This window comes from Centruroides sculpturatus, unplaced genomic scaffold (genome assembly GCF_000671375.1).
Source record: "Centruroides sculpturatus isolate CEXI.00-Female unplaced genomic scaffold, Cexi_2.0 scaffold1088, whole genome shotgun sequence".
Classification (NCBI taxonomy): domain Eukaryota; kingdom Metazoa; phylum Arthropoda; class Arachnida; order Scorpiones; family Buthidae; genus Centruroides; species Centruroides sculpturatus.
In genome coordinates this window covers 162,738-181,962 of record NW_019385342.1, presented here as the reverse complement: position 1 = coordinate 181,962, position 19,225 = coordinate 162,738, and the positions used below count along the sequence as shown (strand labels likewise).

Below are 19,225 nucleotides of genomic sequence, written 5' to 3'. Positions count from 1 at the left end.
TACATTAATTATTTATTGCTAAACAGAATAAATGGTGTTAATGTGACGTAACGATTCAGTGTGGACAATACAACAACATAGTACAAAAAGGAATGGATTGTAACCATTTAATACAAACAACCTTTTTATAATTGTGAAAATTATGTATATCATATATGAATTATGTGATACATAAAGACATTCATTAACCTATCCCATGTTGAAATTTTTCTGTTGTGTGTGGCTGCCAGGTTGAATTTTTGTCAATGTTAAGCTAACGAAAATTTTTTTAAAATAATAGTTCTGGCTACTCTGTATCATTAAAAATTACTTTTCTTAATTTGCACAAACAAAATAAATATATTGCAAAATATAAAAACAAAAAAAAATTATATATTTCAAAAGCTCGTTTTAATATAAAAATTATGATGCATAGAGACATTAGTATCAAAAACATTCCAATACTGTAATGAGATATATTGGATTTAACCCTGCGGGTCAAAGGTCACGACCTCAATATATATCGGGAATAACACAGGTGAGGTTAAAAGGGATAGTTGAGTACAGTATCACTTCACATCATACTTGCATCAAACGTCACATCACATTTCACATAAAAGCTTTGCCATGCATATGACATGCTCTTTTCTTCCTTGAAGTTAATGAATATCTCTTTTGCTTGTGAATTGTGCTTCCAGTGTTCTAATGTATTCCAATTTGTTGGCTCTTTTAATGATGATGGCATTGTGGAGATTAGCATCTACTGTACATCATTATCTGTTGCATATATTGCAAGGACTGTGGTATGTTTCTTGTTAGTAATCTTATATCTAAGTTCAGCTAGACGTTTACATAGGGATTGTTTAATAGATCCTATCTATTCAAGATCTTTATTGAATCTGTCATCCCTTATGGGGAACTTTGTATACCTTTGTACCTCTCCTTGTTGACTGCATTTTTTCCATTGCAAAGTAGTTTGTAAACCATGGGATTATGTCTGTATACCATACCGGCCTCTCTTTTAGCAGCTACTTCCTTGTATTACAAGTTCATATCATGGTCAAAATCTACTAAGATGCACATAGAGTTGTTGGAGTGTGTTACGATGTCTATAACAGATATATATATGGCTATTATATGGTTATGGGAAAACTTATTGTTCATTTGTGTAAGCCCTGGCTAAATTGCAAATCAATCCTTTTTCATAACCATGAAATGTAGCAATTTGTTCTAAATGTTTCAGTTCTTTTAATGTTTCGTTCGTCTAAATAAGTGCAGTGTGTAAAAGCTCTAATTGTAAGGGCTCTGAAAGCAGTTATTTTATACATGAGTGGGTCTGCAAAGTAAACCCAGGATAAACCACAATGTGACTTGGATTATAGTAGACATTAGTGTATATATGTTTATTTTTAGCATGAATACTGAGATCTAAAAAATGACCCTGGGTATTACTTGCCTGATCTAACTGGAGTGTGAGCCCATATGGATTATCATTCATACACTGCAAGAAGTTATTCGAGCTTGTTACACTGCAATTTGAAGCTTGTTTTTCCAGATAATCATTATATCATCTACATACCTTTTGTATGTGGTTATCTTCAGAAGGAATAACTTTAAAACATTCGTCTTTAAAAGGTGAGCTACCATTTCTCAAAGATCACCCGAAGGGGGCTTTCCATAGGAACTCCTCTCTTTTCCACATAAGCGTTGTTGTTAAACAGGAAAAAGAGGAGTAACACAATAAATGTGCCAGTTCTAGGACATTGTGGTATACAGGATCTTTTGATTTCTGTAACAACCAATCCCCGAGAACACAGAAGCATGGTTGTAGTTCGACAGATGGGTATAAAGCAACAAAGTCAAAAACTGTTATATGAGCCATTACTAGTTATATGGATATGTTTCGACCAGTTGTGTAGAATTATTCAGTTTTTTTATAATTCTTTAAATTGGCAGCAAGCATGTCATGTATTGAATTTTTTAACAAGTGAGTAGGGGATCCTGATTTGTCAACCACCGGTTTCAAGTTAAATCCAGTTTATGTATTTTATCAAAAGTGAATAATCTTGGTATATCTGGGGATGGGGCCACAGCCATGCCCAAATTTAACCTATTAGCAAGAACAGGCTGAGTAAATCTGATAACTCTTGTCTGTAGCTTATCAATGTATCCGTCTTCAACTGGATCACTTTCTGTGTCAATGATGTGTTTGTCCATTAGTGTGTTGTATGCTTTTATAGCAATACGAAAGTTTTGCTCTTATCAGCTTTTAAAAAGGGTGATATTATTGTCGTGTTTTGCATATTCATATATTGTTTCAAAACTTCCGTAGCATGTTTTCTTGTTCACATCTCTCATTATGAAAGCAGCCTCTCGTTTATAGAACACTTTTTGGCTGTCTTACATGCCTGTTATTAGCTTCTTCATGTTCGACATTAATTTGGATATTATTTATTTTTAAATACTTTTTATCTTAGTTTTGTAATATGTCATTGATCAATTTGCATTCCAAGTATTGGAATGTGAATTGACGTGATAAAGATCTTAGTATTAGATTGAAAACATTATTTGTTTTGTACTGGAGAATTAAGGTATTAAAGAGGTTATTTTACAGTTTGGCTTCTATGATTAGTATAAATTTTCTGAGATGACAGTATGAAATATCATATTTAAATATATTTTATTGTTGCCTATCTCCATGCCAAGCATTTCCAGGAATGTAATTTTAGTCAGATATTGAATGTATGGGAAATAGGACTGCTGATTCATATATTTTCCATTTGCAATTAGGTTATAGAACAGAGATCTATAGTAAATACAAATGGAATAAAATAAATTCTAAAGTTTTTGTATTATATTTATTTTCAGATAAACAATTTTTGAAATACTTTTGTTTTGAATGTAAGATAATAACTAGTCTTTAGAACAGTATTGTTTCTATTAATACAAGTTTTTTTATCTTTAAAATGAATGGTTTACTATGTGATGCCGGTTCTAGTAAATAATGTTTCTATGTATAGTTGAAATTTATATGCAGTCTTCAAATTTATAACTGTAATTTGGAAAACAGTATGTGCACAACATACTGCTATAAAACCAAGCTTTATTTTGTTAGGAAATATTATACTGTTCTATGTAAAAGCTTTATTGTATAATTTAACAAATAGTTAAGTATATAACATCTATTTTATTTAGAATATACAGTGTGGTCGTAAAGTCCCTCTGCAAAAGCATGTTAAAACATAGCTTGGCTGAGCCTTGTCATAAGTTACTTTAACTCTTTTGATGTATGGTCTTTCCATGTCATTACTTCATTCCCGGAGACTCCTCCTGTTTTTACCTGCAGATGGAATTTATGATTACACTGTAATATATTTTTGAATGCTGTATATGTAGTCTACTATAGTTGTTACATAGAAAGGCACAGATAAGCTCCAGGAATGAGTCTTATATCATTTTTGGCGTTCCCTTTCTGTGCAGAGAAATGTTTGGATCGCTATATTATTGTCTACTCTGGGTGACGGTAATACAACCTCCAACCACAGTTTTTTACTCTGTCTTAATCTCAAATTCATTTTTCAGTTAATATTGATTTATTCTCCTATAATAATTTCTAGTTGTCATTTACCCTTTTAAGAGCTTACAATAAGAAAAATTCATATTTTACTATATATTTAGCATATTGCATTACAGAATAAAATGCTAACATTTTCTTAATATTGCATAATAGATCTTCACAATCATGCGCTTAATGTCAAGGAAGAATCTGAGCCTGCGGCCTACAATAATAATTCCAAGATTGTTCAAGACTTAAAGTTTAAGGATACGAGTGAAATGATTGAAGAGAGAGAGAGATTTAATTCTGCTGAAAAGGAACAAAACAGTAATGTAAGTGTAATGATAAAGTTTTCTTTGTCTTATATCATCTGTGAAGCAGACAAAATAATGGCACACAAACTGGAACAATATACTAAATTTGTCACCTAAATGCTAATTGCAATAAAATGAACAAATAAACTTTAATGCTTGAATGTTTTCGGCTGTCTATCAGAGGCCCTCATCAGGAATGTACGAAACACAAAACAACAGTTCTATTTTTTGAAAGAATGAATTTTAATGCTCAGCCAAAAATGTTCGAGCATTAAAGTTTATTTGTTCATTTTATTGCTGGAATTAGTGTTGTGAGACCTGAAAGGCTCCTGGGTCTAAAATAATTTTATTAATAATGTTAATATTTTGTCATAAAATATTATTTCATTTTTGGTGAGAAAATAATGTTTTAAACGTGGGAAAAGGCAGATAACAGATGCTACTTCCTTTCACAGAAGTTAGAACATCCTCTGACTTTCCCTTATCTGGTTAAAATCCCGCTCAGATGGGAAATGCTTACCCCTCATTCATTCCCCTTTCAGCCGTTCTCATGAAAGAATCTCTGTCTGATGATTGGTCGAAAATCAGCAGATATAGAGGAAATTTGTCAGAATTCGGGGAGTTCACCGACAGTTCTGCAGGTGTCCGGACTCCATACATTTTCCTCCTGATGACCAACGCCCTTAGACGAGTCACATAGAGAATAATTCCCGAGTTAGCACTTGGAAGTTATACTTTGATTTTGTGCACATATTAATCTCCCATGGAAAGAAGTAAATGAACTTTATCTCCAAAGTGTCCCTTGCCTACAGAGAAGAAAACGAACGACAACTAAAACAGGTTGTATGTTTCTAACGATTTTGTGAGCTCTCTCTCTCGATCGCGCATTGGGTATAAGTACATATATCTCTCGATTTGTATCTTATGTGTAGTAGTTCTAACTCTCGTTCATACATATTTTGTATTACTTTGTATTTTCTTATGTTTTATTAAATTTATTATTATTTAGTTTATAATTAAAATGTCTCTTAATTTGAATTGTAATAAGATTACTTCACGTGTGTTAATCTGCGTGTTATAAGATTGATTAACTGGTGTCACAGGAATCCTGACGTAGATCCGAATCTCGCGATTAGGATCGTTTATAACAGCCCTCCTATAAAAAAGTAAGAGAACTGGTCTTACCGACTAGTGCTAGTAAGTGGCGTAACCTACTTTACGTCCTGGCTGATCTCACAGTGTTTAGCTGTCAAATTGTTTGCTCATCTGTAAAGATTGATTTTTTTTAAACAAAAGGAGATTCCTTATATTGGTTAATGCAAAACTGTTTAATTTTCTTTTTCTGAGCTATTACTAAATAAAATACGGAATAATATATTTGCTTTGAATACTTTGTCATATTATTTGCAGAAAAATTGATGAGTAAAATGTGTATATGAATAGCAACATGTAATGGATGATGATAATTTACTCATACATTGATTTTTGGAGATGGTTCGGTTACAAATAATAGAAAACTTCATTACTTATAAATAGAACTTCCAATTTTGAGTAACTTTATACAGTAAAACCTGTCTATGGCCACCATCCATGGTTTATTCAAAAAGTGGTCTTTTAGACAGGTGGTTGTCCAATACAGTGGTGCTATAATACCGTATTTCTGTATGTATTTTGTGCACTTTTTAGCCATTTCTACTAAGCAAAACTCGAGGTGAGCAAAAATAAACACATTTTTCAACGATAGAACTATAGGTCTGTTGGTATTGTATTTTATTATTATCGGATAACTCAATTTACAGGAGTCATCGTGATTTTATAAGAGATTTAATACCAATATTTTAAAGATTAATAGAATACTCGCATTTTCTCAATTATAATGCACATTTTCTTTTTTCTGACTTAATTCAACTTTGTTCTTTTCATTCGCTCCTCAGTGTATTACATCATTGATATACAACTGCGTCATATCTCTCTATTACTTTGGTTTTAGTTTTCATTAAATTAATCTTATTTTAACTTTAAAAACACTGTATTTTTTAATATTTAATATTTTCTTAAGTATAATAAGAAAAATTATTAATTAATAATAAAACGATTTTATTATTTTTTCTCATAATACGATTTTATTACATTTCAAAAAAGGAAGGCTGCCTGTAAAACTGATTTTTGCGTTAATGCGTTTATTGTTTTTGAACATTTTGTGTGCAAAACTTACTTGGATATTATTTTTCTAAAAATATCACGGAAATAAAGTAGGTTGATACAGAAACTATTTATTGCATATGTACTGTATATGAGTTTCAAAAAAATAAAATAATTTTATGAAACGATGAAACCAGCCGATTAATTGTATCGTGTACAATATTTTATACCCCTAAGTAGGTCTACGGTAAAATAAATTTCGTTTTCCCACAGTTAAACTTTGTGGCTAATTGCTGTTGTGATAAACCATTTTCACTTTCTCTGGTAACTTTAGTTACCCATTCTTCTAACAACAGCATTTTGCATTTCTTTCGTTTTTGGACAATTTCGAACAAACTGAAATGAATTTCCTTTGTTGCTAGACTAATTCATTAACACCTGCACCTAATTTCAAGGGTGGGAGAAGTGCTCGAGGTGGGTTTGAACAATTGTAATTAATTACATTAGGATGGGAAAACATTGTTGAGATGGGTTTGAACAATAGTTTAGACCAGATATATTTGCAGAAGTGGTCGCTTATTACAGATGATGTATGTTGTTTCAGACCAAAAATCGATGCCCATGGTTGTGTTACACAGGTGGTCGTTTAATTAATACAGGTAACTTATACGAAGACTCTATGTATAAACTATTCCATGCCAGAAATTTTTGCCCATTTTGACAGGTGCCTGTCGAATGCAGGTGATTGCCTAAGCAGTGTTCACTGAACCTTGTTAATTATATTTCTTTCCATATTGAAATTTTTGCTATTTTTAAGAGATATTAATTAATATTTTTTTTTTTTTTTTAGGATGAAGATTATAGTGCAGAATATCTACACTTCTCTGATGATGTGGGAAATCTTCAAAGTAATAATTCAAATCATAGAGAAACTAGAATTTCTTACTATGATTTTTCAGATACGCCTAATGCTAAAACTTCACAAACGGTACGTGTTAATTTCCTAAATATTTTTCTGTTTTTAAGAAGAATATTTTACTAATTACTTGCAAGGTATGCATTGTAAATTATATTGGCAGATAAAAGTATTGCAATTTTCTTGATTTTAAAACATTCTGCTAATAATTGTTTAGAAAACTTTAGTAATTTTGAAAAAAACAATGAATTTTCCAAGTCAGCTTTAGAGTAAATGGTAGATTATCAAAATTAGATATAAAAATTTTAATGTGCACATTGACAATGATAAGAACAATTGTATAGATAAAATGTAAAAGAAAAAACAGAGGATTAACATTATCATTATTTAATGTAGTTTGTTTTAGGTCTGACAGAGATGTCTAGTATTGTGGGTGTTTTTGTAATTCATTTTATTTCTGATCTTTGCCTGTCATTGTGAATTAAGAATGGTTCTGAAGTTAATAACAAGTTAAATCTTCATTATCTCCAATCCTACTTGAGATACAATACATTACCCCCTTTATCTCCTCCTTCCACATTTAACCACCAAAATTTAATAGCATTAATCCCACTAATAAGAAAAACCTCCCTGCAAAATTTCAGAAATTTTCAATAAAAACCATAAAAGTTATTAAGCTTGAAAGAGGTTAAACAAAATTATGTCCCCACATTTTCACTAACATTCATATATACAGAGAAAACCCTGAAATGTTGCATTTCTCCACATTTCAAGGTTCTCTGAATCCAAAAATGAAAAATTTTTGGGGAGTCATTTTTTTGACTTATCACCATACTTTTCCTCTGTTATATATAACAAAGCCTGGAAACTTAAAATTAAATGCCGTAATTGCTGATCGTTGCATCAAATATTTTCTATTTATGTTTAATAATAGGTTATTTATTTATTATTACAACACAGTGTATAGTTAGAACATTAGTTGCTTGAAAAGTATATATACAAATATATATTTAATTTTTATTCCATGCTAAATTATTTATAACCTTATTAATATTGCTATATAAGATTTTGTACATTATATCATACTGAAAATCATTCTCTTACTCTTATATTAAGTGCTACGAAAAATAAATACGTAGATTCTTATTATAAAAATTGTAAATATTTAAAAAAAATTTTATTTACAGTCGCAAAATATGAAGGCTCTTAATTATAACAACAGCAGCAGTGTTGATTGGCAGAATTATTTTTCTTTTGATGAAAATAGTTTTGAGTCATACGAAAATGAGGAGTTTTGCGAAAATGATGACACTACTTCAGAGTCGGACAGTCTAGAATATGTATTCAAAGAAAATGGAACCGAAAAAGGTAAATATAATTCAGAAGTTTGTATAATGAATTAAATCTGTTTTGTTTAAAAGTTTCTAAACTTCTTCTCAAAAGATTGAGTGTAATTTTGGCTATAACAAATATGTAACATGATCTTTAACTTCTTTCTTAATTTCATTCCATCATTTTGAGAAAATGCTGTGCATTTATAGAGGTCCTCTTTTTATATTTAATTGTATAAAATATTTTTTGAACCTTTGGTAGTTTATCATAAGACCCTCTAAAAACGTGTTCCAACAAAAGAATGTCTATTTAGGCATTTTTCCCTGTTAACGATTTGATAAACTTCTGTGTGAGGAATAAAATTTCATCAGTTTTATGGCCGTATTCTATAAACTGAGTTAAACAGAGTTGATGAACCAGTTTAAATTTGACTCAGAGTTAAATTTAAACTGTGTCTTTTTTAACTAAATATGAGTTAAATTTAAACTGTGTCATATTTTTAACTAAATATGACTGTAGGGTTTTGCTACTCTAGACTTAATGTTTTAAAATACTGCTGTGTTTGAGATTAAATAAGTCTTAATATGACGATTTTAGTCTCTGTAATCCAAAAATATTCTTGGTAGACAAATCTCACAGCAGATTGCTGTGAGATTTGTCTACCAAGAATATTTTTGGATTACAGAGACTAAAATCGTCATATTAACTATTATACAGCAAACCATTTATATATATTTTAAATAAGTCTTGTTTTGAAAGCAGTGTCTTGATTTGTTTCAAGCAAACATGCTTATGGGAAATGATGGAAACATAGATTGACGTTAATGCAGTTCATAATTTCAGTAGTTTCGAGAAAGAATTACTACAATAATTAGTAGGAAAGCATAAAATATTAATAGAAAATAAGAAAAGCAATACAATTTTATCATTCTTTGAGAAAGATAAAATTTAGTTTAAAATAAAAGTTTTATTTATGAATTAGAACATCTTAAAAGAGTTTACATACTAATTATAATATCTAAGTTGTGTTGATGTGGCACAATATAAATTTGTGCCAAATTATTTGCTTTTTGGAAAGTAAGATGATTTCATAGGAAATTAATGGCTTTTCTGAACTCTGTGCAGAATTTGTCTGGGTTCATCTAGTCTGAGGCCTATTCATAAATACAAGGTCTGTTCAAAAAGTATCAGACCTTTTTTTTTCCGCGTAAACCAATGATGCGCGAGAGGCCTCCTTCGGTGGAGTTGTGGAGGGGACAGTCATGCACAGCCCTGAATTTTTTCCCACCAGCAGGAAGCGTCAGTCGTTGGCAATTGGCCTATGAGTGAGGTCATGTAGTGCTCTCTTGTCGGATTCCACTAAGCTGGAAAATTACTGAACAACGTGAGCAGCGATATTACATCAAATTTTCCCAAAAACCTTGGCGATACTCGAGCGTAAACTATTCGCAAGATTCAGCAGGCTTTCGGGGACGATCCTCGAGGCCAAAAAAAGCGCGGCAGGTCCACATCAATATCAAAGGTCATGTTGACGGTTTTTCGACTCTCGTGGGGTGGTGTGTCGTGAGTACGCACCACAAAGCCAAACCATCGCAAAGGAGTACTACCAGGAGGTCCTTCGTCGTCTTTCCGATACAGTGCGACNTCGATCGCGCATTGGGTATAAGTACATATATCTCTCGATTTGTATCTTATGTGTAGTAGTTCTAACTCTCGTTCATACATATTTTGTATTACTTTGTATTTTCTTATGTTTTATTAAATTTATTATTATTTAGTTTATAATTAAAATGTCTCTTAATTTGAATTGTAATAAGATTACTTCACGTGTGTTAATCTGCGTGTTATAAGATTGATTAACTGGTGTCACAGGAATCCTGACGTAGATCCGAATCTCGCGATTAGGATCGTTTATAACAGCCCTCCTATAAAAAAGTAAGAGAACTGGTCTTACCGACTAGTGCTAGTAAGTGGCGTAACCTACTTTACGTCCTGGCTGATCTCACAGTGTTTAGCTGTCAAATTGTTTGCTCATCTGTAAAGATTGATTTTTTTTAAACAAAAGGAGATTCCTTATATTGGTTAATGCAAAACTGTTTAATTTTCTTTTTCTGAGCTATTACTAAATAAAATACGGAATAATATATTTGCTTTGAATACTTTGTCATATTATTTGCAGAAAAATTGATGAGTAAAATGTGTATATGAATAGCAACATGTAATGGATGATGATAATTTACTCATACATTGATTTTTGGAGATGGTTCGGTTACAAATAATAGAAAACTTCATTACTTATAAATAGAACTTCCAATTTTGAGTAACTTTATACAGTAAAACCTGTCTATGGCCACCATCCATGGTTTATTCAAAAAGTGGTCTTTTAGACAGGTGGTTGTCCAATACAGTGGTGCTATAATACCGTATTTCTGTATGTATTTTGTGCACTTTTTAGCCATTTCTACTAAGCAAAACTCGAGGTGAGCAAAAATAAACACATTTTTCAACGATAGAACTATAGGTCTGTTGGTATTGTATTTTATTATTATCGGATAACTCAATTTACAGGAGTCATCGTGATTTTATAAGAGATTTAATACCAATATTTTAAAGATTAATAGAATACTCGCATTTTCTCAATTATAATGCACATTTTCTTTTTTCTGACTTAATTCAACTTTGTTCTTTTCATTCGCTCCTCAGTGTATTACATCATTGATATACAACTGCGTCATATCTCTCTATTACTTTGGTTTTAGTTTTCATTAAATTAATCTTATTTTAACTTTAAAAACACTGTATTTTTTAATATTTAATATTTTCTTAAGTATAATAAGAAAAATTATTAATTAATAATAAAACGATTTTATTATTTTTTCTCATAATACGATTTTATTACATTTCAAAAAAGGAAGGCTGCCTGTAAAACTGATTTTTGCGTTAATGCGTTTATTGTTTTTGAATATTTTGTGTGCAAAACTTACTTGGATATTATTTTTCTAAAAATATCACGGAAATAAAGTAGGTTGATACAGAAACTATTTATTGCATATGTACTGTATATGAGTTTCAAAAAAATAAAATAATTTTATGAAACGATGAAACCAGCCGATTAATTGTATCGTGTACAATATTTTATACCCCTAAGTAGGTCTACGGTAAAATAAATTTCGTTTTCCCACAGTTAAACTTTGTGGCTAATTGCTGTTGTGATAAACCATTTTCACTTTCTCTGGTAACTTTAGTTACCCATTCTTCTAACAACAGCATTTTGCATTTCTTTCGTTTTTGGACAATTTCGAACAAACTGAAATGAATTTCCTTTGTTGCTAGACTAATTCATTAACACCTGCACCTAATTTCAAGGGTGGGAGAAGTGCTCGAGGTGGGTTTGAACAATTGTAATTAATTACATTAGGATGGGAAAACATTGTTGAGATGGGTTTGAACAATAGTTTAGACCAGATATATTTGCAGAAGTGGTCGCTTATTACAGATGATGTATGTTGTTTCAGACCAAAAATCGATGCCCATGGTTGTGTTACACAGGTGGTCGTTTAATTAATACAGGTAACTTATACGAAGACTCTATGTATAAACTATTCCGTGCCAGAAATTTTTGCCCATTTTGACAGGTGCCTGTCGAATGCAGGTGATTGCCTAAGCAGTGTTCACTGAACCTTGTTAATTATATTTCTTTCCATATTGAAATTTTTGCTATTTTTAAGAGATATTAATTAATATTTTTTTTTTTTTTTAGGATGAAGATTATAGTGCAGAATATCTACACTTCTCTGATGATGTGGGAAATCTTCAAAGTAATAATTCAAATCATAGAGAAACTAGAATTTCTTACTATGATTTTTCAGATACGCCTAATGCTAAAACTTCACAAACGGTACGTGTTAATTTCCTAAATATTTTTCTGTTTTTAAGAAGAATATTTTACTAATTACTTGCAAGGTATGCATTGTAAATTATATTGGCAGATAAAAGTATTGCAATTTTCTTGATTTTAAAACATTCTGCTAATAATTGTTTAGAAAACTTTAGTAATTTTGAAAAAAACAATGAATTTTCCAAGTCAGCTTTAGAGTAAATGGTAGATTATCAAAATTAGATATAAAAATTTTAATGTGCACATTGACAATGATAAGAACAATTGTATAGATAAAATGTAAAAGAAAAAACAGAGGATTAACATTATCATTATTTAATGTAGTTTGTTTTAGGTCTGACAGAGATGTCTAGTATTGTGGGTGTTTTTGTAATTCATTTTATTTCTGATCTTTGCCTGTCATTGTGAATTAAGAATGGTTCTGAAGTTAATAACAAGTTAAATCTTCATTATCTCCAATCCTACTTGAGATACAATACATTACCCCCTTTATCTCCTCCTTCCACATTTAACCACCAAAATTTAATAGCATTAATCCCACTAATAAGAAAAACCTCCCTGCAAAATTTCAGAAATTTTCAATAAAAACCATAAAAGTTATTAAGCTTGAAAGAGGTTAAACAAAATTATGTCCCCACATTTTCACTAACATTCATATATACAGAGAAAACCCTGAAATGTTGCATTTCTCCACATTTCAAGGTTCTCTGAATCCAAAAATGAAAAATTTTTGGGGAGTCATTTTTTTGACTTATCACCATACTTTTCCTCTGTTATATATAACAAAGCCTGGAAACTTAAAATTAAATGCCGTAATTGCTGATCGTTGCATCAAATATTTTCTATTTATGTTTAATAATAGGTTATTTATTTATTATTACAACACAGTGTATAGTTAGAACATTAGTTGCTTGAAAAGTATATATACAAATATATATTTAATTTTTATTCCATGCTAAATTATTTATAACCTTATTAATATTGCTATATAAGATTTTGTACATTATATCATACTGAAAATCATTCTCTTACTCTTATATTAAGTGCTACGAAAAATAAATACGTAGATTCTTATTATAAAAATTGTAAATATTTAAAAAAAATTTTATTTACAGTCGCAAAATATGAAGGCTCTTAATTATAACAACAGCAGCAGTGTTGATTGGCAGAATTATTTTTCTTTTGATGAAAATAGTTTTGAGTCATACGAAAATGAGGAGTTTTGCGAAAATGATGACACTACTTCAGAGTCGGACAGTCTAGAATATGTATTCAAAGAAAATGGAACCGAAAAAGGTAAATATAATTCAGAAGTTTGTATAATGAATTAAATCTGTTTTGTTTAAAAGTTTCTAAACTTCTTCTCAAAAGATTGAGTGTAATTTTGGCTATAACAAATATGTAACATGATCTTTAACTTCTTTCTTAATTTCATTCCATCATTTTGAGAAAATGCTGTGCATTTATAGAGGTCCTCTTTTTATATTTAATNCAGGGAAAGTTATAAAACAGTTGGGTGCTAATGACTTTGTGAAAGGGAATAGTTCTACACTTAGAAACTTCAAAAGAAGAGATTTGACCTGTACCGTCCGCGGGCCGCATAAACATTGATAAGGGGCCGTATGTGGCCCGCGGGCCGCAGGTTGTGCACCCCTGATTGAAATATAGTTTGAAAATATTATTTTTCGCAGCAGTATGAATGATGTAGTATTCACAAACAATAAGTGTTAAGCAATGCTGAACTTCTAGAAATGCAGATTATAATGTTTAAATAGTGTTGTCCATATTTGTGGAATTTCTAGAGTTGTTGCATTGCACAGTGTAAGAGTGCTTGTGAGCTTATCCAAACTCTAAACAGTCACCGTTTGTAACACAACATGTAAGTGTAACCTCTATACACTTTTTACACTTTGTATTAAACAAAAGTGTAAAATGTATTTTTGTAAAAGAACAACTGGTTAATGTATGTTATCTAAAAAAAATTATTGTGGTGCCAAGTTTTTCATAAAATATATAAAAAATAATATATTATTACTATTACTGTAGTGCCAGGTTATAACCAATTTCCATAATAATAATAAATAAACATTATTACATACATACATATATATATATATATATATATGTGTGTGTGTGTGTGTGTGTATGTGTGTAACAATATGAACAAAAACATGTATAACAATAAATATCAAAAATTATAGCTTTTACATTTTCAAATTCTTGAAACCAAACTAAAGTTTTTTCTGTTATATTTAAGTAAGGCGCTGCTTGATTAAGGAAACCAAAAGCCAGAATTTATTCAAGCAAGCAGTGTATTTTACTTTGAATTTGATTTCCTTTATCATTAAAGAAATTATTTTTTCATACCACTTTACATAAATGAAAAGTTTAAAATTTATTTTACTTTGGACTTAACCAAAACTTACCATCTGAATTTGGTGTCTGTGTAATATATTTAAATGATTAGTATTGAAAGTTTGAATAATTTTTTTTATTTTATAGGATTAAGAAAGCACAAAGATGAGATTTACAATGGCACAAAGACTCCAAAAAATAGAAATATATACATCTGTGGTGTGTGCAATGCAAAATTTTTCTCTCTATCAAAATTAACCGCACACAAGTGCATTGACGAGGAAGAAAAAGATTTTAAGTGTAAATTCTGCCAAAAGGAATTCTTTCAGCGTCAAACTTTCAGAATTCATATGAAAATCCACGGTGGACAGAAACACGTTCGGTGCGACTTCTGTGCAAAGAGAAGATTTACTACGAGAGCTCTTCCAATACAAATGAGATATAGTTCTGCTCAAATACTAAGGAAAAAGCTTCTGAAATTATGTTTAAAAAGATTGTGGATTAAAGATATCAATGCTTTGAACTCTCAGTTAGAAATAAATAAAGACTTGAATATTGAAGAAAACAATTTTACTCCAGAATTAATTTTCCATCAAGAAACTCATTTGGAAGATAGCTCATTTCAATGCGAAATCTGCAATAGGTATTTTAGACAGAAATCTCATTTATCACAACACAAACTATATCATTCCAATGAAAAATTGCATAAGTGTCAGTTTTGTGAAGAGAGTTTTACAAAAAGAAAAGATTTAATGCAACACGCGAACTGCCATTCAGAAGAAAGAGAATATAAATGCAAAATTTGTGAAGAAGGTTTTAAGAAGAAATCTCATCTATTAATTCACAAACGCAGTCATTTTGTTGGTAAACTTTACAATTGTGACATTTGTGAGAAGACATTTAAGCAGTTGTCTAATTTAAATTGTCATAAAAGATGCCATTCTGAAGAAAGACCCTTCGAATGTGAAATTTGTCAGCAGAGTTTTAAAAGTTCATTAAATTTGACATATCACAAACTAAGACATTCTCTAGAAAGACCTTTCGAATGTGAATTTTGTGGTAAAAAATTTAAAGGTAAGATGCATTTAATGAGACATAAAAGCAGTCACTCTGTTTTCAAACCTTTTCAATGCAATCTTTGTAACAAAAAGTTCAGCAGTGGGTCAAATTTAGTAACGCATCAAATTGCTCATTCGAACGAGAGGCCTTTTCAGTGTGAACTCTGTAAGAAGAGATTCAAACAAAAATTGCATTTAATACGACACCAGAAGAGCCATTCTAATGAAAAATCTCGTCTTTGTAAGGTGTGTGGGAAAGATAAAACAGAGTTTTCTGACCACGAAAAGTGCCATTACGAAAACAGACGCTATAAGTGCGAGATCTGTGAAAAAAGATTTAAGAAATCGTCTCATTTAAAAGAGCATAGAAGGTGCCATTCTAGCAAGAACCCTTATCAATGTGAATTGTGCCACAGGACGTTCAGAAAGAAATGCAATTTAGTACGACACCGTCACTATCATTCTGACGAGAAGCCTTATGAATGTGAATATTGTGGTAAGCATTTCAAGTGCATTCCAAATTTAAACAGTCATAAAAAGTGTCACATGAAAGATAAATGCTTTCACTGCACTATATGCAACATGAATTTTCAAAATCTGGAAGACCTGAAGCAGCATGTACAAAGTCATTCTGTGGAAGAACCTTTAGAAGAGGAGATTTATGAGGAAAATTTGAAAGATGATATAGAAGAAAACCTACAGGATGAGATTTACCAGGAAATTTCTAAAGACAGCTTCTCTGAAGACGGCGATGATCCGAAGACTGAAAGTGACGATTTGAAGATGCAAATTGAAACTCCCATGTTCCAATGTAGTTACTGTAAGAAAAGTTTCGAAGAAGTAATGCTAATGCTCGATCACGAAAGATCCCATTACGGAAAGCCAATGTCCCCAACCGAGAAAATTGTACAGAAAATAAATTCGAAGAAGCGTAAGAAAGGCCGTGCCGAAGTGAAACTCCACCAATGCGAGCATTGTGATAAAAGTTTTAAATTCAAAATGCATTTAGTAAGGCACATGCGGTATCATTTAAGAGAGAATCTCTTTCACTGTATGCTCTGCAGGAAAACTTTTAAATCCATGTCAAGTCTTATAGATCATCAGAGTTTTCATATAGGATGAAACTTCTGAAGGTTCAAGATCCAAAAAACTCTTGCAATCAAATCTGATTTATTATTTTGTTGAAGAATAAAAAGATGAAATATAAAAAGGGATACATGCTAAATTTTTAAAACGATACTGCATGATTATAAAGTCTGTGCTATTTTGAACTTTAATAACTTCAGATGTATATGTGATAATTCCTATATTAGTGCCCTTTTGTTTTCAGATGCCATGTGCAGCATTTTTTATTTGGGATTATGAATTATAGGTAATGGATTTTAGCAGGCAACATTGTGGGGACATACAAAAGACTTTTTTTTTAAATATACCAAAACTCACACCACTATTGCATTTTTAATTTTAGTACCAAAACTCCACCATTTTATAAAAGTGTCAATGTCTTTTGCATGTCCTGAAGTGTCACCATGCCAGATTATTTTGCATTTGGACTGCTAAATGTTTATTCTCCCTGTGCAGCATGGAATAGGGGTACTTTACAATTCTTTTGGAGACGCAACCGGTGGTGAATGTTAGTTTGAAATATTACAGAACTCTTTGTCCCCAAACTGTAACAGTGGACTTTCAAATTATCTTTGTACATCTTGTCACTATATTTTTTTGAATGATCTTTTCAAACAAGTGAATCAGAAACTGATTCAATGTACTAAATCCACTGATCGTTTCAGTAGGACCCTGAGATTGTCTATAGTATTTTTTCAAAACAATGTTGATTTTAGTAATAAAATTTGGTTTACCTGATCTTTACATAAGAGTCTTTCAAAAAGAATGCTACAATTTTAAATTACTGTAATTATGTTAATTATTATCTGAAGACAATTTAACACAATGTGATTATAAAGTCTCGACCTATTTTTGTGAAAATGGTAACAAAATTGTTTACAACATGCCGACTGAAGAAAACATAATTGCTGTGGTTTGCTTGCGTTTCAGTAGATTAACATACACAGAAGTACCATCAAATCCTCCTGTTTGATAGCTTTTGAATGCTTGGCCGGTGCTATCCACCGGCCAAGCAGTGTGTCAAGATCTCCTGAAGGCTATCAAACAGAAGGATTTGATGGTACTTCTGTGTATGTTAATTAATCTATTCAAACACAAGCAAACCACAGCAATTCCATTTTCTTCGGTCAGCATGCTTCACATGACTTGAAAACAAATAATTTTGTTACCATTTTCACAAAAGTGGATTGAGACTTTGATCACCTTTTACATTCAAACTTTACACAGTGCCTAACTGCAGTAAACAAAAATGAAAATGGAGATACACTGGAAGGTGTAGTGGTCAGAATCTTGATACAGAGAGATGGGCTCTGCTTCATCTTGAAAGGAAAATTCTGAAAGTTTTGAATCGTGCTTTCTGAGCAACGTTATTGGGCCCGTGGCATTTGATCTAATCTGTTGCTCGCTGTTCACCCAGATCTTCAATTAAGTATCTGTTGATTTCTTGTAAGACTATGAGACACTGTGCCATCATTTCGCAGGAGCTGCAGAATCAAATTGACTCCTTTGGGAGGAGTAATAACACTTTGCAGTGAGTCTGGGAAGAAATTGATTATTGGATTGATAGAAAGGTATCGTTCAACAATAAATGTACACATTTGGCATGTTCAAAATCTCGGCATCAATCTGGTGGGGTACTGCCGGAAGTGACACCATGCTGGCGTTTTCGACAGAAAAAATTGCTGACTGCCTGGATACCAGGAAAGAAAAACAAGAAAAATGACAAATGATGTGGACTTCCGCATTAAGTTAAATTTATTTCCGAACTTATTCATTTTTCATAAAGCCATTATCATTAAATATTTCGAAAAGAAAAAGTGGGATGAATAATTTTTATTGTAATAGTTTCCATAGGAATTATAAATAACGAAATTGATTACACTCTTAACAACAAAAAGATTTATTTATGCTTCTAACACAATAAAGTGCTATAAATTAAGACATTTAGCGGGTTTTCTCATCTTTATTTAGTTGATACATGTGAAAATTTTTACACGTTTCGGGCTCTTAAGCCCCTCTTCAGCCAACTAAAACATTAAAAAAGAATATAACATACATATAAAAACATAAGTATTGTAGAAATCATAAAAATATAAAAGGTACCTTTCACTTATAAAACAGTTATACAAAATCCTTGATCTAAAACATATTCTGGACATAAACTTATTATATAACTAACATAAACTATAAAACATACTCTGGACAACAATTATCAATCCAGTATACAATTGATTATGCCTTCCACTCATAAATCTGTTTTACGAAATCCTTATTTCCTTTGATACGCATTGACAATATAATACGAATTTACATAACACTATTGTCACATAGCACTTTATTGTGTTAGAAGCATAAACAAATTGTAAAGCACGGTTTTATATCATCAAAACAAAAAGATTGTAATGTATGTCTTTCGCTATTAGCACAAAGTTGCTGTTGAGAACAAATCACACAGGTTTCAATGGAAAAAGTAGGTTTATTTTCTATAATTTAGAAAGGATATGCATTTCGGGTTTTAGGCCCCAAAATGCATAAACTGCAATCTCACTC

The 19,225-nt window shown here is 31.1% G+C and overlaps 2 protein-coding genes and 1 long non-coding RNA gene across 14 annotated transcripts in view; all 3 read left to right on the top strand.

Annotated features, from left to right (window-relative positions):
- The window catches only part of LOC111637882 (THAP domain-containing protein 5-like), an 87,710-nt gene extending 79,051 nt beyond the window's left edge, over nt 1-8,659 (top strand). For 4 of the 12 annotated variants that reach the window (XM_023383479.1, XM_023383478.1, XM_023383477.1 and 1 more), the window contains 3 exons: nt 3,710-3,867; nt 6,842-6,979; nt 8,095-8,659. In XM_023383479.1, coding sequence (XP_023239247.1) covers nt 3,710-3,867; nt 6,842-6,979; nt 8,095-8,310 — 512 coding nt within the window. In that variant the 3' untranslated portion in view covers nt 8,311-8,659. The remainder of the gene's footprint in view (nt 1-3,709; nt 3,868-6,841; nt 6,980-8,094) is intronic. The other 8 variants (XM_023383483.1, XM_023383484.1, XM_023383487.1 and 5 more) reach the window with 4 other exon arrangements.
- A 3,319-nt stretch (nt 8,660-11,978) lies between these two features.
- LOC111637895 lies at nt 11,979-13,410 on the top strand. The gene is made up of 2 exons (XR_002758756.1): nt 11,979-12,137; nt 13,253-13,410. It is a non-coding gene; the product is annotated as an uncharacterized LOC111637895 (long non-coding RNA).
- Nucleotides 13,411-14,318: 908 nt separating this feature from the next.
- LOC111637885 (zinc finger protein 883-like) lies at nt 14,319-17,419 on the top strand. The gene has a single exon (XM_023383491.1). The coding sequence runs from the start codon at nt 14,597-14,599 to the stop codon at nt 16,670-16,672; it is 2,076 nt and encodes a 691-aa protein (XP_023239259.1). The 5' UTR covers nt 14,319-14,596; the 3' UTR covers nt 16,673-17,419.
- Nucleotides 17,420-19,225: the final 1,806 nt, after the last annotated feature.